Here is a 24,764-nt window from a genome sequence, read left to right on the forward strand (position 1 = left end):
GGCACCGAGGGAAATTGTTTTGAGATCTCCCTCGGAACCGATAGTGGTCGAATCCATTCGGAGCCTGTCCCCTAGTCCTATGGAGCCGATGGAGAAATCGGTTCGGACCCGATCGGTGTCATCTAGATCTTCCAAGATGTCTGATTCGGACATCGACAGGGTGCTCCTAAGACTTTTCCAGTCTCCAGTGTTTCAAAAGTTAGTTTCAGCTCCAGCCCATTCGGCTTCGGAGCCGATGGTCCACCCTGCTATTATGGTTCCTCCTCCAACAGCCACGGCACCGTTGGAGCTGGTGCTGGTGGAGCCGATGGAGGTTTTCGGGTCAGGCCCGACCCTTACTCCAACTCCGGCTCTTGAGTCGGAGTTCGGTACGCGGACTTCTTCTATCGGCCCTGGGGGGGGGATGCTTCGGGACTGATGTTTTCGGTCCCAAGCCTTCCTCTCGGGGTGCCGTCTACCGTTGTAGCCACGGAGGTGGGACCTTCCTAGGATTCTGGTGGTCCCGCTTCAGGGCCATGAGAGCCAAATCTTCTTTGGCTACCTCCACGGTCTGCCCAGCTCCTTCCCTGCATACTGAGACTGGGTCTTTGGCAGTCCCCTGTCCTTAGACAGCGGAGCCCCGGGCCTGAGGTTACCCCACTGGGGTCCCCTCCTGGGGGTCCCTCTGAAGCTTCTTCGGAGGAACCCCAGGAAAAGATCGTGCAAGAGGAAGCACGTTGACTCCTGATGAGTCTCTTACATCAGACACTGATCTCGATGATGCAGAGGGGTCCCCCTCAGATGATGTCTCCTTTGCAGACATCCTGGAAGCCCTTAAACAATGAGGCGGCTGGCAATCCAAACCCCCTTCTGCTGATGAGTCGGTGTTCCTTAAGGCCTTCTGGGCTCAGCCCTCCGCCTCCTGGGTGTCTCCTCTTGGATTTGATCTGTCGGCGGGCGGGAACACCCAGACTCTGTGGAACCGGTGCCTGCTCGTCCTAATAAGTTCCTGTCAGTACCCCCAGAAAAAGAGTTTCTGACGACAGGTGTGGTTGTAGATGCTTTGGTGGTGGCATCTGCTACCCAGCAAGATATAGCAGAGGCTTCAACGTCTGTCCATCCTCCTAATAAGGAGTCTAGGAGCATGGATCGGTACGGTAAGCGCACCCTAAGTTCAGCGGCCTTTACATTAAGGTCCTTGAACTATCTCACACACTTTACCAGATTTCAGAGGGATCTGATTAAAGAACTTTCCAATACCCTCTTGGGTAACCTGCCTGAGGAGCTGGCCCAGACGGTTGGCTCTCAGCTGGCTACGCTGTCGTCCATATCAAACTCGTCCATGAGGCTCATTTCTTATGCGGCCGAAGGCGTAGGGCGCGGTACAGGCATTGCTCTCTGGAGACAAGCCTGGCTCCGCCTGTGTCAGAGGCCTTTAAGTCTTCCTTTGCCTTTGATGGGTCCTCCTTGTTTGGACCCAAGGTAAAGGACACACTGACCCGCTGCGAGCAAGAACCTGCCGTAGGGGCACAATTTTCCACTCCCTTTCGGCCTTACCCCAAGGCTAAAAGAGGAGGGAAAATGTGGTCTCAGAAGTCTTACCCCTCACAGCAGGGCCCCCTTCTAGAGGCAGGAGGGGGAAATTCTTCTGGAAGACGCCGTCCCAGAGGCAGAGGCCCTCGCAACACTGGAGACCGCAGTCCTTTCGTGGCTCTTCAGCCTTTCACAGTCCCTGAGGGATTGCCCGACTGTGCAGCTCGAGCCAGTCGGGTTCGCTTCGAGGCACCTAAAAGCCTGGGAAGGTATCACTCAGGACCGATGGGTGCTTCAATTATCGCCGGAGGGCCATCCCCTTTTCTCACTCTCCACCTCAGTCCAAAAAAATCCCGGACCCACCACCCAGTCAATGGGAAACTGCAGCCTCAGAAGTTTCAAAGCTGCTGCAAAAAGGAGTCATCCAACCGATCCCCGCAGACCAGATCGGATTAGGGACTTACTCAAGATTCTTTTTGGTGCCAAAAAAGACCGGGGACTTGAGGCCCATTTTGGATCTCAGCATTCTAAACCGTTCAGTCAAAAAGTCCAAGTTCCGAATGGTCACCCTACAAACCATTCTCCCATTGCTGGAGAAAGGTGTTTGGATGTGCTCCATAGATCTCAAGGACGCTTATTACCATATCATGGTACATCGCGCATCCAAGAGACATCTGCGCTTCAGCCTAGGAGGCAGTCATTTTCAGTTCTGCGCGCTGCCCTTTGGTCTCACCACAGCCCCAAGGTGTTCACCAAATGTTTGGCGGTCGTGACTGCTCACCTGAGAAGTCTAGGATTCCAGGTGTTTCCGTATCTAGACGACTGGCTCCTAACTGCCACCTCCAAGTATCTACTATTGCGGAGCCTACAAGCCACGATGTCACTGGGCAATTCCCTTGGAATCACCTTCAATTGGCCAAAGTCTGTGTTGCTGCCATCTCAACGCATAAGATTCATCGGAGTAGAGATAGACTCAAACGGTCTATCTACCTACAGACAGGATACAAACCATACAGGCTCAAGTTCGAGCCTTACTTCCCAGATCCAAAGCCCCAGCCAGAATGGTCCTGCAGCTATTGGGATCCATGTCCACCACGGTTCTTCTAGTCCCCCTAGCAAGGTTGCACATGAGAATTCTCCAGTGGCTTCTTTCAACTCAGTGGTCCTTTCAGGAACTCCCTCTCAGTCACCTCATATGGATCACGGAAACCTACAAATGGGACCTTCGCTGGTGGCTGGTGCCCTCCAATCTGGATCAGGGACGACCCTTTGTTCCACCTCCTCCTGTGGCCACTTTGACCACGGACGCCTCCCAGATTGGGGGGGGGGGTGCATTCCCTGGGCAGGTCAGTCCAAGGCAAATGGCATTCGGAAGAGACCCTACTTCATATCAACATCCTAGAAATGAGGGCGGTGCTTCTGTCCCTTCAAGCCCTTCATGATTACCTCCCTCAGGGCGTAATTGCCGTTCACTCCGACAACATGTCAGTGGTCTGGTACCTGAACAAACAGGGAGGGACCAGATCCTATCCCCTTTGCAGAGAGGCCATAAGAGTTTGGGAATGGGCAGTGTCGACCAAACGCTTTGTAGTGGCGACTCATATCCCGGGCAAGTCCAATGTGATAGCCGACAGACTGAGCAGAACTATCCTCTCTCCACACGAATGGTCTCTGAACATTACAGTTGCAAATCAAATTTTCAGCAAATGGGGAGTTCCGTGTTGCGACCTCTTCGCGACTCCGCTGAATCAGGCTAAAGCAAAAGTTCTTCTCCCTCACCCCGGCTCCGGGGAAGAGCCCTATGGACGCACTAGCCCATCCGTGGCCCACCGGCTTGCTTTATGCTTTTCCTCCAGTTCCTCTCCTTCCCAGGGTGATCCAAAAGGCGTCTCTCTTGTGGAGCAAAATGATCTTAGTTGCTCCTTACTGGCCTCGTCAAGTATGGTTCCCCTATCTTCAGAAATATGCACTGGAAGGTCCATGGTTCCTGGATCAGATCCCAGACCTATTGGTTCATCAGTCGGGACTATTCCACCAGTCCCTACACACCTTAAAATTGACGGCTTGGCTCCTCCTCTTCCGACTATAGTCAGGAATCATACCTTGGATCCGGAGGTTGTACACATTTTATCCTCGGCCCACAAGTCTGCTACAAAGAAATTGTATTCTAGCAAATGGAAAAGATTTGCTATTTGGGCTCAACTTCGGGGTCTGGATCCCATCACTATTCCTGTATCAGAAGTACTGAAATTTCTAACTTCCCTTTTCAATCAAGGCTCTTCAGTTTCTACCATCAAGGTTCAATTGGCAGCTATTTCCAATTTTCACGAATCTATAAACCCACCTTTAATGAGCAACAGATTGTGTAAGACCTTCTTGAAAGGTGCTGCGCTTTTAAGACCTCCGATTTCTCATCCAGCTCCTCCATGGGATCTCGATGTGGTGTTACGCGCCTTAACTTCCTCCCCCTTCGAACCGGCAGCAATATGTGATTTAAAATTTCTATCGTGGAAAACTGCCTTTCTGGTGGCGATTACTTCTACCAGAAGGGTTTCAGAGCTTCAAGCTTTGTCTGTAAAATCTCCGTACTTGGTTTTTCACAAAGATAGAGTATCTCTCAGGCGTATCTCTCAGGCTAAATCCATCCTTTGTCCCTAAAGTTTGTTCCAGTTTCTGCCTACAACAGTCATTAGAACTTCCGGTCTTCTTTCCGAAGTATTCTAACAAAGCGGAATTCATATTCCACACATTAGATGTCCACAGGCAATTGCATTTTTATTTAGATAGGACCAAACAAACAAGGAAAACAGATCAGTTGTTTGTATCCTTTTCGGACAATAAATTGGGCAAAGCCATCACAAAGGTCACTATTGCCAAATGGATCAGGGACTGTATTACGCAAGCTTATTCTTATTCTAATAAAGAGCTTACCACCTCTGTCAAAGCTCATTCTACAAGAGCTATGGCTACTTCGATAGCATTTCATTCTAAGCTTGCCATTAGTGACATTTGTGCTGCGGCTACATGGTCCTCCCCGCACACTTTCATTTCCCACTACAAATTGGATGTGGCATCTAGAGGACAAGCTTCATTTGGTTCCACAGTGCTCAGGAGTGTTTTCCAATGAGCCACCCAGGATTTAGGTGCTAGGGACGCTGTCCCATCAGTACTGAATGTAGGTGAGATAGGATCACATAACATCTTTTAGTTGTGTACTTAACATAACTTTAGATGTTTGGGATCCATCTCGCCTACATTCCCAATAACCCACCCTCCTTCCCCCTTCCTTGGAGATCAGAGGATATCAGAAGGTCCGAATCCTGTTGTTTCATCTTGAAACATCTGACAATGTTATATAAACAAGTGGTGTACGTGTGCATGAATGCGGACAAACAAGATCTGGGGGCTTAGTGGCGGTGCATCCTGGGATAAGAAATAGCTCAGCCAATAAGAGGCCTCGCTCTATAGCATAGCGTGCCGAGTCGGAGCCGAGGGATCGGCTCCGAGCCCGTCAGTACTGAATGTAGGCGAGATGGATCCCAAACATCTAAAGTTATGGTAAGTACATAACTAAAAGTTCTCGAGTTCATAGGATAGCTTGTCATAGCAACTACCAAATTAATGGCATCTAGTTTGCACACAGCAGCTTGGAAGTAATGCCAGTTACAGAACTCATAGAGTGAGTTTTCATGATTAAACTATCTTGTGCCATTGGTGGCACACTGAGATTTCGCAGACCAATATGGAATTCACATTATTGATGTACATGCCAATTAGCTGTTTTTTGATGACTTCATATAGCTGCTTGTCCATAGTAGTACTAATAGTAGTGCAAGTCAGTGCTGGACCTTCCGATACCTATCCATTATGGTTCCTTTGTTAGCTGATATAATATTATATCAGAGGGCTTTCTCCTGTTTTCATTTGGACCCATTTCATCAAATGTTTGACCTTCGATGTTGCATCAAGGTAAGATATTCCTTGATGAGCCAGCTCATCAGTTGAGCATCCTTCCATAAGGTTGCATACCAACATAGAAAGGTGGTGGATATAGTAACAAGTGTTCCTGTTTTCTTTGCAGTTATGAGCCTTTGAAGTTAGTATATGTAAGTAGCATTGGGTATGGAAAGATCAGCTGCTTCCCACATGTGGAGGACATATCTTGAATTATTTTCCTTATTTAGACCTAGCAAGATGTTTGCTTTTGTTTTGTTTTTTTTTTTTCATTTTATTGTTAATTAAATGCTGTCTTTTATCTTGTTTGGTTGTCAAGGAGTTTGTGTTTATGATGTTGATCTTTCAACAAGCTTAGAACACAGTGCAAGTCCAGTAATTAAATGGAATAGAACTTGTTGAAGGTCATGGCCTTTGCTTTAAAAAGAAGGCACTCAGTGTGAATTCAGTCTGTTAGAGTCATTGAATCATCCTGTAATGCACTGCAGTTATGAAATAATAATGATGAGGCCTTATAGAGCGCAAAACCATCTGGATGAAACATTGCTTTAAGGATGAGGAGAGCCTGAGTCAGCTGGATGAAGTGGAACGTAAAAGAGTAGAGAAGAAGAAACAGCCCTAGATAGTGTGACATTGTCTGACTGAACATTGCACTCTGACACCCCAAAACTCAGAGACAAACCAGTGGATAAACTCAGGTTGAATAGTTATAGGAGCAGGTCCACCAGAATGTGTTTAGTGCGGTTCAGCAGGCGGCCCGGGATGTATCAGGTCCCATTGAGGATGATTCTTTTTGTTTTGGAGAGTCATTTTAACAGGTGCTCTTTTGTTATGGTAGAGGGCTTGAGATCCTTAGGTACATGTGGGATTTATATAGATGTTTCAGGAGTGTAATTTCTACCGAATTTATTTGCAATATACACTGGATCAGATTAGGTAGTGCTAGTCTGAACAAGTTCAGCACAATGTTTGGTGTTTTGTAATTTCCTGACATAAGTATTTGTAATGATCTATAGTTGCAGATGCCATGAAATCTAGAAGTGCAATTTTGTTGCAGCTGATAAACAAACCCACAACTTAACCTAGAGTATAGCAGTTTTCAGTATTTGTTAACCTTTTGATGTTATGGGACTTAGTTTTTATATATTCTAAGAAACTTTTTCATTTTATTGTATTGTTTATTTATGCATGTGGCCCATCAGACTGATTTGCTCCTACCCTTCCAGTTTTGTTTAGTTTTGCAGATTTCTAGGCAAATGTAGAGTTTATTTGCTTAACTACTAGATGTGCCAGTGTTTTAGGGGTTAACAGTTAAATTTGAAGTTTGAGACTTCATCTTAGAATAGGAAATGTGTATGTTTGAAGTCTTTCAGTACTGTGAAATTTACATCTGCTGGTTTAGGGATTTTGAAATGGAAGGTAAACAATTTGTGGTCAAACTTGGCTGCGGAAGGGATAAGCAATGGGATAGTACATATAGTTGCAGTATTTGTAAAGATCAGGTCAAGAACATTTTGTTTTCTACTGGGCTGTTTTGACTGTTTGACCCAGGAAATTCTTGTTTATGAAATCTAGGGATTTTGGAGCATAGCCTACTTTTGGTGAATAGATGTCCAAGTTTATTGGCAGGTAGTAAAAGTCTCCTAGGATGATTGAGTTTTTGTGTATTTGAAGTTTATCCAAAGTATTTAAGAAATGGACATGGTTTTCAGGGGTCATAGAAGGAGTCTGGTGACATGTTATGATCTGATGATTGGTTTTATTTTGAGTGAGTTGTGTGTTAATAAGTTCGGTTTATGGTTCTCTGGGAATGTACTTTGAGGTAATGTGGTCTTTAATAAACCTGGGTATTCCACCGCAGTTCCCATTGGGTCAAAAGGTGTGGTAGGTGCAAAACCGTGGTATAGAGAGGTTGCTTTCTGTACTTGTAAACATGGGTTTCAGTAATAGTAATATACACGAATATGGTCCAAATGTAGGAGGGCTTCAAGATCAGGCAGTTTGTTTTTAGACTGCTATTGTTGAACAGCACCACTTTATTATCTAGTGCAGTATTTGTTATATTTTTAGGCTGGAAGATCCATTAGCTTGACTCTGCCTAAAAAAGCACTATGGAGTCAGCAAAAGCTTTAGCCAGTATGCAGAAGCCTTGAAATGAGAGGTAATAGCCACTTTGGCAGAGCAAGGTGGGCTGTGCAACAACAGTTCGTCACATGCTGACACATAATAGATTCCCCTTGAAATACACCAGTTATTCAGCCAGTTGCACTGGCAGCTTTATTTAGACTGTGTGAGTAACATAAACCATCCCTCCATTGTCTGATAACCTGCTTTATTCTTTACAGAGTCAAGGGGATGCTGGACCCTGTCCCAGCAGTCAGTGGGTGCAAGGCATTGAAGTTCATTTTGGACAAGCTGACAGTCTGCCACAGAGTGAACCTGAAGATTCATTACATACAACACACACATCTGTGTGGGATTTGGAATAACAGCAATCAGCTTGTTGGCTGTCTTTGGGAGATGGAAGTAAACTGGGGCCCCCAGATATAACTCAGACAGAGGAAGAACATTCACACTCAGCACAGAAGTTATGCAGCCAGTAGTTGAACTAAAAAACTCCTTGCTGTGAGGTGACAATGTTGCTTGATGTGCCCCTGTGCCACCCTTAACACAAACCCTGAAAACATAAGTAAGACTTATCACCACAGAGTTAAAGTACAGGCATATTAATAGAACATGTGCAATATATATTCAGTACTGTTACCATGGCACTGCTTTTTGCTCCACTGTATGACCTCATTCAGTGTATCCTCTGCCTTTACTCTGTCAGCTGTTTTGTTGTGAGGAAATGAGGGTTTGGTATTCCAAGGCAAGATAAGACCCCCTGCAGCCCATTCTTTCTTGCCTGGGAACTGCAGTCAGCCCTCCATTCCCTGGCAAGACTCAGATGGTGGAGAAGCAGCCTACCCTCTTTCCATGGCAGACTTCCTTAGCCGTTCTCTGAACCTTTGAGCTTTGTCACCTGAGGGGAAGTGTGCCACACACACTCTTCCTTGGCTTTCCTAGTGCTTAACACAGTGATAGCAGGGCTTGGGTGGCTTGGCCTCCATGGAGTAACACCTAGTGCTCTTGCTAAGTGTCATACATGTGGCAAGCCAGTTTTAGCACCCCCCCCCCAGGATGGGTGATCTTGCAGTGGGTGCTCACTGCCATCATTATGGCCAGTTCCTACTGCACTCAGGTGGCTAACTGGACTCTTTTTTATCTGATGGTATAGCTAGGGCTTACGTTGTGGTATCATGCAGAGATCAAACAGACATAGCAATGTCATTATCTACTCAGCATCAGTCAGTGAATTTACCATAAATCCTAAGTAAGTGGAGGCTCATTTTATTTCATAGTGGATTATAGTGGGTTGGGATGGTGGCCTAATGGTTAAGGTGTTTTTCTTACAAACACAAAGTGCAGGGTTTGAGTCTCACAAGGGATAATTGGCTAAGCTTAAAATGGCTCACAAGGGCAGTTAGCTTAGTACTAATCTATGAACCTATGAATTACCTATCTGTTAGATTAACTTTTTTTTGTTTTCCTGTGTGCTTTTTCCTGCTAGATCTGCTGACTAGCAGGCCTCCTTCTGTCAGTCATGCCCATTCATTCCCCTGTGCTTGATATGGGCCAGGGAGTCGAGCTGTTTAGGGAAGGCAGGCATTCAGATGTTCTCAGTGGTGCTTTGTGACCTTGCAGCATCCTGACAATGAGGATATTATTTATTGTGGGTTGTAAGTCCTTCCCTGGGTAGGAACAAGTAATCCACAGCATACCAGGAGCTATAATACTCTACCTGGGAAAATGCCGGCTCCTGTGCACTGTTAATGATGACTACTTTTGGCTTGATGGCTGCATACCCACTCCATAGCTGTAATTCATATTGTACCCCTCTTCAAAAGAATTGTAGCACTGGGTGGCTCAGCTCTGCTCCCTTCCCCAAGGATAGACTCATCCATCCTCCCCATGCCACCTTTAGCAGATGCACAAACTGTTAATCAGACTTTGGTTTTGTGCATTATCCCTCTATGCCAGTGGAGGTGGCTGTTGGATTAACTTGTATGTGGTAATATATGAGCATATTACAATTTGCCTTTCAGGCTGGAGAAAGCAATGTTAATATTACATACGTTTTGTGAAAAGCATGCTGGATATCACTGTAGAACTAGTGGGTATGAGGAGAGAGGGAGATACACAAATTACAGATCTGCGTGCCTTATTATTTCTGCTTTGCATTGTTATGCAAGTTTAGCTACTATGGAAATACTTATTTTATTTTTTTGACAAATAGTTAAAAGTCAAGTGGTGCAAGTACAATTTTTAGGGTGTGACTAGGAGGCAGTAGTCTGATTAAGTGACTTGCTCAAAATCTAACAGTATATAGTTGGGGGATATGGAAATCAAGCCCTTATCATTTGGATGGGCATAGCTTATCTGCAGCTTGCTGCCCACTGAGCCACTCAGATATTTTGATAAAGTTGTTGTGTGTCCATGAAAATGATAGGCTGCTTTGATGAGAAGTTGTGCATTCCTCTGTTTGGTAATTTAAAACATTTTATCATACCTGTCAACCTCCTAGCTCAAGAAATCTAGACAAAGCCAAAAGTAATGGGGGGACAAAGCCCCAAAATAGGAACAAATCTTAAATATTACTCTTGTAAACTTAAAAAAGTTCCTAGAATAACTGGATGTTCTTCATCTCACATTGCTGCAGTCCTTACACTTGGGTAGTCCGCTGTCCTCGGTCGGCCCGAATATCAAAGTATTAGGCTGACGTCGGTCAAGGCGCTTAAGACTGACATCAGGACGTCAGGGTACAAATGCGCATGACCGACGTCATATCCTCAGTCTTTTTTGCCGCATGGTCTGATGCAGAAGCAGCGTTGCAAGTGCCGTTCGGCGTTGAAATTTTCGAGTTTCAGAGAATATTTTAGTTTTTCTTGCCTCAGTGGTTTACCGGATGTCAGAAAAAGTGAATAACTGTATTTCTTGTGGGAAACAGATACCATAGAGATTATCATACTTTGTGTATTCCTTGTTTGGGGCCTGAGCACAACGTTGTTGGGTGTCGCTTTTGTGCTAGGTTCAATAAAAGGTTAGATTGTGCCAGGTTGGTCTTGAGCGGTGCAATTATAATATGCCGCCGGATGCTCCTTCGAAGAAGCAAGACAAAGCAGCTAAACCCAGGGTTCTATAGAGGTGTCAGTGGAACCGTGGTTCCGCGGAGGTTTCTCTGGAGTCCCAGGGGAGACTTTGTTATTGCAGGATGTGGCCTCTCAGGAGGCAGGTCAGGCTGAAGGGGCTTCTCAGGTTACTGTACTCCCCTCCCTTCCTAGGGTGGTTAGGCCCTCTCCTTCTGTTTCCAAGGCTTCTCCCAGAGGCAGGCCAGGTTTAGCTTCTGTTGGTGTCACTCCTAGTTCATCAGGATCTGTGCCCAAGAAGCACATGCTTAAAATGGCAGAAGATTTAATTACTTTGATTAGAGGTTCTTTGCCCTCCTGATAAGAGGCCTAGGGTGGAACCAGAGTTGGGGAGTTTTGAGCAGGCTTGGATGTTTCAGAGTCTTCGCTGAAGACTTGCAGGAGTATTCTCCTTATTCTGATTCTGATGTGGATGATTCTACTCCTTCTGCTTCTCCTCCAGAGGATTTTTCTTTTCAGAGACTCTTCATTCCATGAGGGAACATTTTAAGTGGGAAGGTCAGGACTTCTCTGATTCCAGGAAAAGGCTTAGGGAATTTTGCTTTTACCCCAGCATAGGCCTTTGGCTATACCTCCTGTTCTGGATGTTGTGGAAGATGTGTTTGCAGAGGCTTCACTTCATCCTGATTCTTTGCCTCCTGCTCCTGTTAAACCGGATAGGTATTACAGGGTGCCTGAAGCTCATAAATATCTTTATAAGAGTCCTAGGGCGACCCAGAAACTGTTAGTCAGGGACCTAAGGGTGTCAAGGCCTCTGTTGTAAAAAATCCGGTTCCTCCAGATAAAGAGGCCAGGGCTTTGGATAGATGGGGAAAGAAAGTCTATACTTCTTCCACCTTAGCTATGAGGGCTTTGAATTGCCAGTTTCACATGTTGAAATATCAAAACTATCTACTTTCTCAATTGAAGTCTAAGGTAGATGCTCTGGCGGAAGGTATTGAGTGTAAAGAATTACAAGATTTGGTACATGTTTCTGAACAGGTGGGTAAGCATTCTTTACAATGTGGTTTTGATGCTGTACAGGCCTCGTCTAGGGTGGCTGCCACTGGGTCAGTTCTTCGCAGGCACGCCTGGCTGAGGGATCAGAATTTATCTGACCATGTTAAGACAAGGATTTTAGATGCTCCTTTACAGTCTGATGTGTTGTTTGGTTCACCTGTGGAGGCAGTCTTAAAGAAAATGGAAGACAAGGCTAAGTCTATGCAGACTGTTAAAGATTTTTGCAAGTTCAGCCTCCAAGTTTAGTAGGAATTGGCCTGCTAAGGGGTGGCGCTTCTTATGATTCACAGTCTAGGGGTAGATCTAGACGTGGTAGGGGCAGAGCTCAGGGCTCTTTCAGGCCTAGAACAGGGAGTTCACCTGCACAGTTTTCGGTGAGGGCAGGGGCCAGTCCTTTCAAACAGGCCCAATGACCTACCTTTTCAGCTGCCAGAGCCTTCTCGTCTGGCAGCACCTTTGGGAGGAAGGTTGGCACTCTTCAAGGAAAATTGGAGTTTAATTACCCAAGACAGATGGGTATTGGATATCATACACCAAGGTTACAAGTTTTATTTCCATACCTTGCCTCCTTTCAAAGGCATGCCAGACGTTCCTCCTCAGCAAAGAATAGAGGCTCACAAACAAATTTCTCTGCTGCTTCAAATAGGGGCCATACAGCCGGTCCCTCTGCCAGAAGTGGGCCTAGGATTTTATTCTCGCCTGTTCCTAGTACCAAAGAAGGGGAACACGTGGAGACCAATTTTGGATTTATCTATCCTCAACACTTATCTGGACATTCCCAAGTTCAAAATGTTGACGTTACAACAGCTTTTACCTCTGCTGGGCAAAGATCACTGGATGGTAACTCTGGATCTCAAGGAGGCTTACCTTCATGTTCCTATCAGGCTAAGTTGCAGGAAGTATCTGCGTTTTGGGCTGGGACTTCTCATTATCAGTTCTCTGCATTGCCCTTTGGCTTATCTACTGCCAGAGTGTTCACGAAAGTTCTGGCTCCAGTGATAGCTTCAGGCTAAAAGGAATACAGATCTATCCTTATTTGGACGATTGCCTGATTCTGGCTCAAGGAAGGGACGAACTTCTTCATCATTTGCAATATGTGATAGCAGTGCTAAGATGCCTGGGGTATTCTGTGAAAATAAAGTCCAGTCTAGTACCCTCTCAGGACATGTGCTTTCTGGGTGTGAGACTGAATACAGCATCCCAGATGGCCTTTTTGACCCCAGACAAACAAAAGAATCTTTCCCTTTACTTCCATCAATTGTCTCATCAGTCCAGGCTGACTGCAAGGACAGTCCTTCAAGCCTTGGGGTTCATGGCATCTTGTATTCTGGTGCTTCCCAATGCCAAACTGCATATGAGGAAGCTACAATGGTATCTCAAAAATATATGGACACAGCACTGCCAGGATATGGACACTGTCATTCAGATAATACCTTGCATTCAAAAGGAATTTTTGTGGTGGGCTCAGGAATGTCACCTAAACAAGGGACTCTCTGTGACCCGGCCAGAGGCGAGTCAGATTCTAACGACAGATGCCTCAGACAAAGCTTGGGAGCTCATCTAAATGGAAAGTGGATACAAGACACGTGGCCTGCCAGACTACAACATCTACATATCAACTTGAAGGAGATGTTAGCAGTCCAATTTGCATTAATAGCTTTCAAGGATTTACTTCTTCCAGGGCAGGTGTTGATTCTAACAGACAACACAACTGTCATGTGGTACATCAACAAGCAAGGGGAACACATTCTTATCCTCTATGCAGGCAAGCAATGATTTTGTGGGAGACTGCTCTCAGTTTACAGCTAAATCTTCAGGCAAGGTTTCTGCCGGAGCACAGAACTCCTTAGCAGATGTGTTGAGCAGACAATTATGGATCCCCACGAGTGGAAATTGGATCCTCATGTATTTCAGAAATTGACAGTGTCATGGGGAACTCCAGACATAGATCTGTTCGCTTCTCCACTAAACTACCAACTGCCAAAGTTTTGCACAAAGAGGTTTCATCCCACAGCCTGGAAAGTGGATGCTCTTTCTTTCAATTGGAGCAATCTTCATGTGTATGCCTTTCCACCTCTGCCTCTCCTCCCAAAGGTACTCCTAAAGGTCAGACAGGACAAGCCAAAGATGATTTTAATAGCTCCAGATTGGCCTCGACAGCACTGGTACCCATTACTGAGAAGTCTGGTACGGAGCCTCCATGGCCTTTGCCTTCACCTGCTGTCTCAGGAGAACAGTCATTTACTCAATGTCAAACTTCACTCTCTTCACCTAACAGCCTGGCATATTCTGTTTTGAACCCTGGAGGGTCTCAGATTCCACAGCAAGTTTTGAATGTTATTTTGGAGGCCAGAAGGCCTAGTACAAGGAAAGTGTACGCAGATAAATGGAAGAGATTTTTATTTTGGAGTACAGCAAAGGAATTGGATGTTTCTGAGCCTAATTTAAGTGTGGCTCTTCAATATCTTACTGAGTTACTGGGCAAAGGTTTGTCCTTCTCTTCTATTAAGGTTCATGCTGCAGAAATTTCTGCTCACTATGACTGTGACCCACCATTGTTTTCTCATCCTTTGTTCAAGCAATTCCTTAGAGGGGCAAAGAATATAAGACCCCCGTGAGCTCCTACTCCTGCTTGGGATCTCAATTTTGTGTTGGAGAAACTCACTCTACAACCTTGTGAGCCTGCAGCTACTGCCGAGTTGAAATATTTATCATGGAAGACTGCTTTTTTGTTGGCCATTACCTCTGCAAGAAGGGTTTCTGAATTACAGGCCCTTATGGCGGTTGAGCCTTTCTTAATTTTCCATAAGGATAGGGTATCTTTGCGTACTAATCCTTCCTTTATGCCTAAAGTGGTTTCTAGTGTGGCTTTAAACCAAACTATTCATTTGCCTACTTTTTATGCAAATCCCCAAAATAAAGGGGAAAAGGTTTTGCACACTTTAGATGTACACAGGCAGTTGCGATATTATTTGAGCAGAACTAAAGGGTTCAGGCAGTCTCAGCAGTTATTTGTTTCATTTGCTTTGAGTTCTCAGGGCAAGCCTGTGTCAAAACAAACTATTTCTAAGTGGATTGGGTTTTGCATTGCTTTCTGTTATTCCCATCATGGTAAGGAGATTCCAGCTGGGATTAGGCCTCATTCCACTAGGGCTACTGCCACTTCTACAGCTTTTTAAGGGGTGGCAACTAAAGATATTTTGGAGGCAGCTACTTGGAGTTCAGTGCATACTTTCTCTAAGCATTATCACCTTCCACTTTACTCTAAATCTAGGGCTAGTTTTGCCACTGCAATTTTACAGGGCATTTTGGCAGCTCCTGCTGCTTTATAGTTTTGCCATCCTCCCTTACCTCTGCTTTGGGATTCTACCCAAGTGTAAGGACTGCAGCAATGTGAGATGAAGAACATAGTACAGTTTTGTACCTACCATAAATGTAGATGTTCAAGATCCACATTGCTGCAGTCCAATTTACCTCCTCCTTCCTCTGTAGTTAGAGGTTGTGTGGGTTGGGTTGTAAATATTGTGTATATTGTATATATTGTACATATAATTAGTGCAAGGGTGGTTGGTTGGTTTTGCTGTCTTTTGGTTTTGACCTTTCTTTTTAGGGTCTTCTGACATCTGGGGCAAGAAAAGACTGAGGATATGACGTCGGTCATGCGCATTTGTACCCTGACGTCCTGATGTCAGTCTTAAGCGCCTTGACCGACGTCAGCCTAATACTTTGATATTCGGGCCGACCGAGGACAGCGGACTACCCAAGTGTAAGGACTGCAGCAATGTGGATCTTCGAACATCTACATTTATGGTAGGTACAAAACTGTACTTTTTGCGTTAGTGTGAATTTTTCTGAAGGATATTAAGTATGAAACTCAAATGACTGCTTATTTAATGACTTCAGTCCTCAGTGATGTGCCAGAAAACCACAAATTTTATGAGGAACAGACCAAAAATACAAGTAGCGATCTGTACATTTTGCAAAAATCTAGACAGTTGAGAGGTATATTCTTATTTTTACTTAGTGTGCATAAGAAGTGGAAATGGTATTCTTATTGTATTAATTTTTTCTCCCTAGTGATCCTACTAAGAATTCTTCAGCAATTGATCCAGAGAAACTGAAAATCTTTGGACAACTCAAAGAGATAACAGGTAAGAGGCCCATACAGTTTGCAGAATGGCCCCAATTGCTGTTGAATTTCATGCATAATGTAATCTGTTTTCTCTGTGTGTTATTTTGTCACAGCTAAATATACAGAATAAAATGTCTGTGGTCGTATTTAGTGGGCTTGTGTTTGCTGACAGTTTAAACAGAGAAGAGGCATGAGTCTGGATGCTATGAAATGTAGTTGTAGTTGCATTTCTTCTACTGTTTCTTCCAAAAGGAGAATCAGGAATTTCTTCAGAACATTCATATGAAACCAAAGGTTAGAGTTATACAAGTAATGTTGGTCTGGAAGTACTGACAAAAACATGCAGACAAGTAATTTCCCAAGTCTAGCTGAAAAAGTATAACTGCTCTTTTCTTTTCAGTATAGTTTTCTTTATGACCAGCTAATAGTACCGTTGTCCATCATCTTTAACTTATCAGAGTTGTATTGTAAACAGTAGAGGAATGATGTAGCTTCACCTTGCTGCTATTATCCATGAATCAGTAGCATACAGCAACTGTGCATATGCTTTCAGAAGATATATACCTGCCCTTTGACAATAGGTGGCATTCTGTCTTTGCCAGCATTGCACTAGCTTTCACTTTTTTCCTTGAAAGTTGCAGACTACATATACCTTCCCAGACGGACAGATGGTTGAAGCAGCTGCAATAAACGTTGTCCTCTCCAGTATGAACTTATAGATAGAGCCCATGTTTGGAACTCATCATTCAATGCAGTTATTTTAGCCTTGTGAAAGTGTGCATTTCTGTTTGTTCATTAACACCACCATTTATTATAGTAATAGATGCTATTCAGTGTTGTAGTTTATATGAAGTTAAAATTGTGTAAGAATTTTAAATATATGAAGTACTGTGTCTTGTATGAAGGGATTCATTTAGAAATATGCCCTCTTTGTTAAACTGCTGCTGTGAGAATGAAGTCTAAAATTGTATGAAGTCTAAAATTGTTAAATTTAGCATGTTCTGTATTCCTATCTCGCCTTCTTTCTTATGTATGGGTTCAAAGCCATCCTTGGCTCCGACTTGGCCGATTACAAAGTTCAAAGACTCTTAGTTGGCTTGTGGCAAGGTAGGTATCCCATAGTGCACTAGTAAGAATCCCCAGGTCTTGTTTGCCACGTCTACGAGTTCAAAAGTGCTTCTTGCTTGGCCGTGGCTAAGTTGCATATTTTTCATTATTATTATTATTGTCTTATTGATATTTCTGCTTCTACGATAGCTTAGTTCACTTAGTCTTAGTAATAGTTTTTCATAGGTAGTATAGAGTAGTGTGTTTTTGCTAAGTTTCTGTAGTTATTGCTGCGAACTTGTTGGCCGTTCTAGGCCAGTTTGTTGTTCTCCGAGTGGTATACTTTCTGTGTGCTAGTTTTTGACATAGTTTCCTTTGGCGTAGGTCCTCATTTGTGTTAGGACCTTGTTTTTTCTATTTTTCAATATAATAGTATATTGTGTGCAGTGTCGTTTATTATTTTAGGCTAGGTTTTGCCTGCTGTTTAAAATTTACAATTTGTGGTATTTTCTGACTTAGCTTCTTTCCTCCCTCAGCTAGGTCCATTTAAGTTAGAGGACCTAGTCCTCTATTTAATTTTCTGGTGTTCTTTCCTCAACAGGGCTAGGCCCGTTTAAGTTAGAGGACCTAGTCCTCGGTTGTGTTTTGTGTGTAGTTTTCTTAAAGGGAAAGGCCCGTTTAAGTTAGAGGACCTTGTCCTCTCTTCTGTCTTTATAGAACTTCCATTTGTACTAAGACATGTCGAAGGAGTCCAAAGATCATACACCTTCTGGTTTTAAAAAGTGCCTTAAGTGCTCCCAAAAAATGTCAATTACTGATGGGCATAGTAATTGCGTTTACTGCCTCGGAGCCATTCACCTACAAAAAACTTGTTCTTTCTGTCACTTCAAAAGCTCCAGAGTTCTCCAAGAAAGGAAGAACAAATTAATACTGAAAGGTCTCCTTAACCCTTCTTTCGAGAAGGATTTAGCCAGCTCTTCTTCATCCTCCAAGTCTCATTCCTCAAAGAAAGAGAAGGTCAAGTCGGCAAAGCGACATTCTCCCACACAGACTATTTTGTCTGGACCTCCTCAGAAACTCAAAAATTGGATAAGCCTTCTACCTCTTCGGCTCCACTGTCCTCGGAGCCGGTCGAGGTTATCGATGTTGACACTGCAGTGTCGGCCCCAAGTTTTTCGGAGCAAACTTCTGAGAAATTGCATCAGAGCTGGTCTGGTCTCTCCAACTTTACTATCTCCCATTTAACAGAGATCTAGGTCACCTACCCTGTCATCCAGATCCTCCAAGAGCCTTTTGGAAGAGGGTGTAGAGAAAGTAGTGCTTAGACTTTTGAAGCCATCTGCTTTACCAGAATTGTTGCTGGCTCTGACCCAGTCAGTTCTGGAGCCATCTAAGGCCATTCTCCCTGTTGCTGTTCCTCCTCTGAGCTGTGTTGGTCCTTTGGAGCCGGAGATTTCGCTGCCACTTGTTGTGGAACCTTCGGTTCCAGCACCCCTTGTGGCTGTCTCAGAGCCAAGTTCCACTCCAACACCTTCGGCACCGTCCTTGGTGTCTAGGAGCCGCAGCTCACCAATCGGGCCCGACAGGGACACTTGGACCTGAACCTCTTTGGTGCCAAGCCTCCCTCTCGGTGCGTCTGCTAGGTTGAGCCCGGACCCTGCATCCATCTCAGAGCCGATCGCTTTGGAGCCGAGGGCTACCTCCGTTTCCTTGGAACCAGGACTGTCCTCGGAAATGGAGAGATCTGCATTTGAGATGATGAGGAGTGATCATCAGCTCCGAAAAAGGGTACCAATACTCTTCCCCCTCGAGCACCGACCTCTGTCTCAGCACCATTTCTGTCTCTCAACAGCAGAGACCCACAGCCTCAGGAGCCCACGTTGGGTGGCCCACAGTCTTCCGAGACCTCCCCAGAATACCCTTCTGAGGAGCCCCCTCAGAAAAGGACGTGCAAGAGGAAGCATGTAGACTCCCTGGATGAGTCCATCACCTGGGACACTGACATCGAGGAGTCATAAGGGTCCCCTAGGTTGTCCTCTGATGATATCTCCTTTGTAGATATCTTAGAGATCCTAAAGCAGAGAGGCGGCTGTCCTACTGTCACCCCTTCTGATGAGGAGTCTGTGTACCTGAAGGCTTTTGGGTCTCAACCTTCAGCCTCTTGGGTGTCTTCACTTTTTGATGAGCTCCTGGACCTAGTTAGTCGAAAGGTGTGGGAAACTACTGATGCCAAAACTAAAAGCAAAATCAAACCAAGAATGAAAATCACTTGGCACCACAGGAGGACCGAGGAAGCACAAAAAAAAAAAAAAATAAGCAATGAGAGAAAAAACCAACAGCAGCTGGATCCCAAAAAAAAAGATCCTTGTAACTAGAAAAAAAAAAATCCAAAATATCTTAAAGCGCTTCTTTCACTCCACATGTGGATTATTATGGATTCAAAACAATAAAATAAATATAATACAATAATACTGTTGTAGTGTGTGTAAGCTGTTTATAGTATTTCTCAATTTCAAAACACTAGAAGGTGAAGTTATCCATAGTGTGGTATCTATGTTCATTGTATCTGTTTATCTTTGTTTTTATCATATTTGAATTTTATAGATATTTATAATTGTAATATGATATGTTGTACATTTATACAGTTTACAATAAGAAAGAAATGTTTTTTGTGTTTTAAATTCTATTTCTTATTGTTTTTTCGATGGTTGTATATGGTTGTATAGTTTTATTATAAATTTATATTTATAAATTTTTTTAAACTTATTTTAATTTTTTTTATTTTGTTTTTTGACACATTTATTTAATTTCATTTCAATTTTAAGAAGTTTATTTATTTTATTTTTTAGATTTTTTTAATAATTTATTATTTTAATTAAATGAATTATTTTAATTAGTAATAATGATTTATCCTTTTTTCCTGGGTTATAAGTCATGTGATGATTCTGAAGGTCTGGAAGGAAGTTGTGTTGTGAATAATTTCCAGTGAATGAACTTCCAGCTTGGAAAGCTTGGAAGATATTTAAGCTTTTATTAAAGGAGGGTAGCTTTTGAGGATGTTGATTTTTTGTTGTTTTTAAAAGTTACATTAAAGGATCTTTTGGATTTTTTGGGCAGCTGTTTGATGAATGCCGTGGAACCAGTCCCCAGAAGACCCAACAAATTTCTCTCAGCCTCCAAAGAGAAAGAGTTCTTGACCAAAGGTGTGCCTGTACATGCCATGGTGGTGGCGGCAGCCACAAAGAAAAAACTAGTGGAGACTTCTACATCTGTCTATCCAAGAAGGAGTCTCGAATAATGGATAGATACGCGAAGCATATCTTCTCTTCAGTGGCTTTTACTCTCAAATCGCTGAATTATATCACACATTTTACTAGGCTTCAAAGAGATCTCCTAAAGTAGCTAGGAGATACTCTCCAAGGTACATCAACTGAAGGAGTCCCTGAGAAAGTTACTGCTCAGTTGTCCACCTTAAACTGCATTGTTAACTCCTCCATGAGACTGATCTCCTATACAGCAGATGGAGTGAGTAGGGCAGTGGGTTCAGGGGTTCCCTTAGAAGACACTCCTGGATGTGCTTACGTAATTTTGCGGAGCCCTTCAAATCTACCATTACCAATGCCCTCTTTGACGGTTCCTCTTTGTTTGGACCAAAGGTAAAAGATACACTCACCAGGGTGAACAGGAAGGGAAAACTCTCTCTGCCATGGGAGTATGTTTTACCGTCCTGTTTAGACCATACCCTAAGGGTCAGAGAGGTGGTAAAATGTGGTTCAAGAAATCCCAGAGATTCTTCCTGGATGCACAGGGTGATTCTTTCTTCAGAGGCAGGGGAGGAGGAGCTAATGGTAGACATCGCCCTAGAGGCAGGGGGGGAGTCCGCAAAACCAGGGTGGCTGCAAATCTTTTCGTGGCCATCCCTATCAGCGCTCCTGATATGGGGCCCAGCAGCGCTTCTCTGGAGCCAGTCGGGGGTCGCTTATCTTTGTATCCAGTAGCTTGGTTCAACATCACCCAAGACAAGTGGATACAAAGAATAATCACCAGAGGATACTCCATACCCTTCTTTCTTCCACTCCACTCCACACCCCTAAGAAGATCCCAGATGTTCCACCCAATCACAGGGATCAAACAACCATAGAAGTTCAAAAGTTGCTTTCAAAGAGAGTCATCCAAACCGTCCCCACAGGCCAGATAGGATTCGGAACTTACTCCAGATTCTTTTTAGTGCCAAAATGAATAGGGGACTGGAAGCCCATTTTGGACCTCAGCAAACTAAATGAATCAGTAAAAAAGTCCAAGTTCTGAATGGTAACCCTGCAGTCTATGCTCCCTCTATTAGGGAAAGACAATTGGATGTGCTCCATAGACCTCCGAGATGCGTACTACCACATCAAAATGGACAGAGCATCGAGGAGTCATCTACGCTTCCACCTTGGAGCCAGTCATTACCAATTTCATCCTCTGCCCTTTTGTCTCACCACATCCCCCAGGGTGTTCACCAAATGCATGGAGGTAGTGATAGCTCACTTGAGACGTTGTGGATTCCAAGTGTTTTCGTACCTGGATGACTGGCTCCTGACCGCCACCACCAGGCACCCATTCTTACAACCAGGGATTCAACTATCCAGCTCTGTACCCAGCTAGGAATTACGATAAATTGGGAAGTTTGCCTTGTCATCCTCTCAATTTGTGACTTTTATAGGCGCAGAAGTAGACACAGTCGCCATGATGGCTCATCTTCCTGCAGACATAATTCAAAATCTCAGACAACAGATATACAGCTAACTTCCTCAACAAAAAGTCAAGGCTAAGACAGTGCTGAAACTTTTAGGGACCATGGCTTCTACCATAAATCTATATGCTCTTCGCGTTTCACTGTTGCAGTCATTACATTTGGGTTATCTGCTTGCAGGTAGCCCTCAGTTGGCCTGATTAACAAAGTCTTGGGTCCTGCGTCGGTTGCTGTCCCTTCTTCCATGACGTCAGGTCATCAGGGGTATAAAGCATGCAGCCGACGCCATTACATCAGTCTTTCTTGCCGTGCGGTGCCTGAAGCAAAAGCAGTTCATAAGTGCCAGTCAGCCGACTCCTGAAATTTTTGTTTTCGAGTTTCAGAACCAAAGTCTTCAACTAAAGCTAAGTACCCTGTTGGGGAAACTTTTTCTTGCTCCTTACCGATGTCAGTAAAAGTTAATAATTGCATTACTTGTGGAAAGCAAATATCTCATAAAGATTTTCATTCGTACTGTATTCCTTGCCTAGACCCTGACCTCGACGTACCTTGCTGTCGGTTTTGTGCTTTATTTAATCAGCACACTATCCGTTGCCGTTATATTTTCGCCTCTAAATATTTCGGTTCTCTGTTTAATTATCCAGAAATGTCGTCGGTTAGCCATCCGACTACCGGGATTCAAAAAAAATGCAAAGATAAAGACAGAGACAGGCAGCCGAGGTCCAAAACTGCCGACAATGCTTCTTCTAAGCCAGTCGCCAGTTCGCCGATACTCAGTGAGGCGCTTTCACAGCCCCTAATACCCACTACTTCTGATTCGCTGGCCTCTACTGAGACCCATTCGGAGTCCGGTATACCGCGAGATGCTTCAACTATGGAACCTGCAGATGTCTCTACCTTGGATGGGTACGGAGCCACTATATGTAGGCACCGGCTTCTGAGAGTGTATTCAGGCCTATGGACTTGCATTTTAAACCGCCTCCTTCTTTACTTAGGCCTAAATCTCGATCCATGCCTAAAAAAAAGATGCCCAGGCCACATGCTCAGGCCTCTATGCTTAAAAAACAAATGATAAGAATGGCTGAAGATCTAATAACTCTAATCAGGGGTAGCCAACCCCCCCCCCCCCTTCTAAGAGGCCTAGGACGGAAGTTGAATATGAATCTTCTGATCAGGATTCTGTTGTTTCTGATTCTTCTGATGATCTGGATTTGCCCTTATCTACTTATGAAGATTCTGATGCAGAGGACTCCATTTCCTCTGCTTCCCCTCCTGAGGATTTTTCTTTTCGGGAAACTTTACATACTCTAAGAGAGCATTTCCACTGGGTAAGCCAGGATTTTTCTGATTCACAAAAGAGGCTTAGGGATTGCCTTCTCCTACCTCAGCATAGGCCTTTAGCTATTCCTCCTGTACTAGACATTGTTGATGATGCTTTTTCTGAATCTAGTTTGGCCTCTGATTCCCAGCCTCCTGCTCCCAGAAAACCTGACAGATACTACAAGGTCCCCGAGTCCCACAAGTGCCTTTTTAAAAATCCTATTGCAGATCCAGAGACTATTTCACAGAGGCCCAAGGGCATTAAGGCTTCTACTGCTAAAAATCCTACCCCTTCTGATAGAGACTCCAGGGCGCTGGATAGATGGGGTAAGAAGGTTTACACTTCTGCAACCTTGGCCATTAGGGCTTTAAACTGCCAGTTTCATATGTATTAGCAACATGTTATTTGACTACTTAAACAGCAAATGATGTTGATTTCTGACTGTGTGGAAAATAAAGAATTACAGGATTTAATGCATTCTGCTGAACAATTTGGAAAACATACTTTGCAATGTGGTTTTGCCTCTTGCAGGGCGGCTGTTACTGGGTCTATGCTCAGAAGGCATGCTTGGCTTAAGGAGCAATCTGCCTGATCATGTTAAAGGTAAATTGTTGGATGCTCCTTTAAATCAGGACCGCCTGTTTGGCAACAAGGCTGAGGAAGTTCTTAAAAAGATGGAAGATAAAGCTAAATCTATGCAAATTGTTAGACCCTTCCAGGTCTTCTCAAGCCAAACCCAGACACAGCAAAAACCCCAGGTTTCAGTCCAAGGGGACACACACAACTAAGCAGTGGGGGGCCTCCACTTCCAAATCTGGGAATAAGACTCCCCCCTATGGGGAGTCCCCCCATATAGTAAACTGTCTCAATTACTTTCTTTTAAAATTTCCAAGCACTTATCAACTGACTGCCCCTTTGGGGGGAAAGATTGCTCTTCATGCACAGAATTGGGAACGCATTACCCAGGACAAATGGGTTTTATATAGTGTCCCAGAGATACAGATTTCACTTCCACACGTTGCCAACTCCAAGTGGGTGGCCGGACCTAACTCAAAATCAGTGGGCAGAGGCCCAGAAACAAGTACTTTCTCTCTTAAGCATGGGGGCTTTTCAGCTGGTACCAGAAGCGGAAAAGGGACAAGGTTTCTACTCGAGACTTTTCCTGGTACCCAGAAAAGACAATTCATGACGTCCTATCCTGGTCCTGTCTACTCTAAACACCTTTTTGGAAATTCCAAAATTCAAGATGCTGACTCTTCACCAATTACTTCCTATGCTAGGCAAAGATGCCTGGTTGGCAATAATAGATTTAAAAGAAGCATACCTGCACATCCCAATCAAGGAATCTTGCAGAAGATACCTATGCTTCAAAGCAGGCTACACGCACCATCAGTTCTCTGCACTGCCCTTTCACTTATCTACTGCGCCCTGGGTATTCACAAAGTGCCTAGCTCCAGTTATTGCATTTTGCAGGCAAAGAAATATTTAAATATATCCATACCTGGATGATTGTCTAATTCAGGCAGAAAGCCAGGACATACTTTTGAATCATCTGGCCTTTGTACAATGGGTTCTAACTTGTCTGGGGTACACCATAAATGAAAAGAAATCACACCTGGTTCCCTGTCAACAAATTATATTCCTGGGAGCAAGCTTGAATACAACTTCAGGTGGCTTACCTCACGCCAGAGAAACAAATTCATATGACAACCTACATCAAACAAGTGGCCACAAAACCCCTGCTGTCTGCAAGACAAATACTGCAAGCCTTGGGGTTCATGGCCTCCTGCATTCTTCTAATTCCATATGCAAGACTGC

At 44.1% G+C, this 24,764-nt stretch overlaps 1 protein-coding gene across 1 annotated transcript in view; it reads left to right on the forward strand.

The window, feature by feature from the left end:
- The window catches only part of ERBB2 (erb-b2 receptor tyrosine kinase 2), a 2,110,185-nt gene that overhangs the window by 1,072,240 nt on the left and 1,013,181 nt on the right, over positions 1-24,764 (forward strand). The window contains exon 11 of the mRNA XM_044071955.1: positions 15,789-15,862. Coding sequence (XP_043927890.1) covers positions 15,789-15,862 — 74 coding nt within the window. The remainder of the gene's footprint in view (positions 1-15,788; positions 15,863-24,764) is intronic.

The sequence above is a fragment of the Protopterus annectens genome, chromosome 5.part0, assembly GCF_019279795.1.
Source record: "Protopterus annectens isolate FY-2018-M chromosome 5.part0, PAN1.0, whole genome shotgun sequence".
NCBI lineage: Eukaryota > Metazoa > Chordata > Ceratodontiformes > Protopteridae > Protopterus > Protopterus annectens.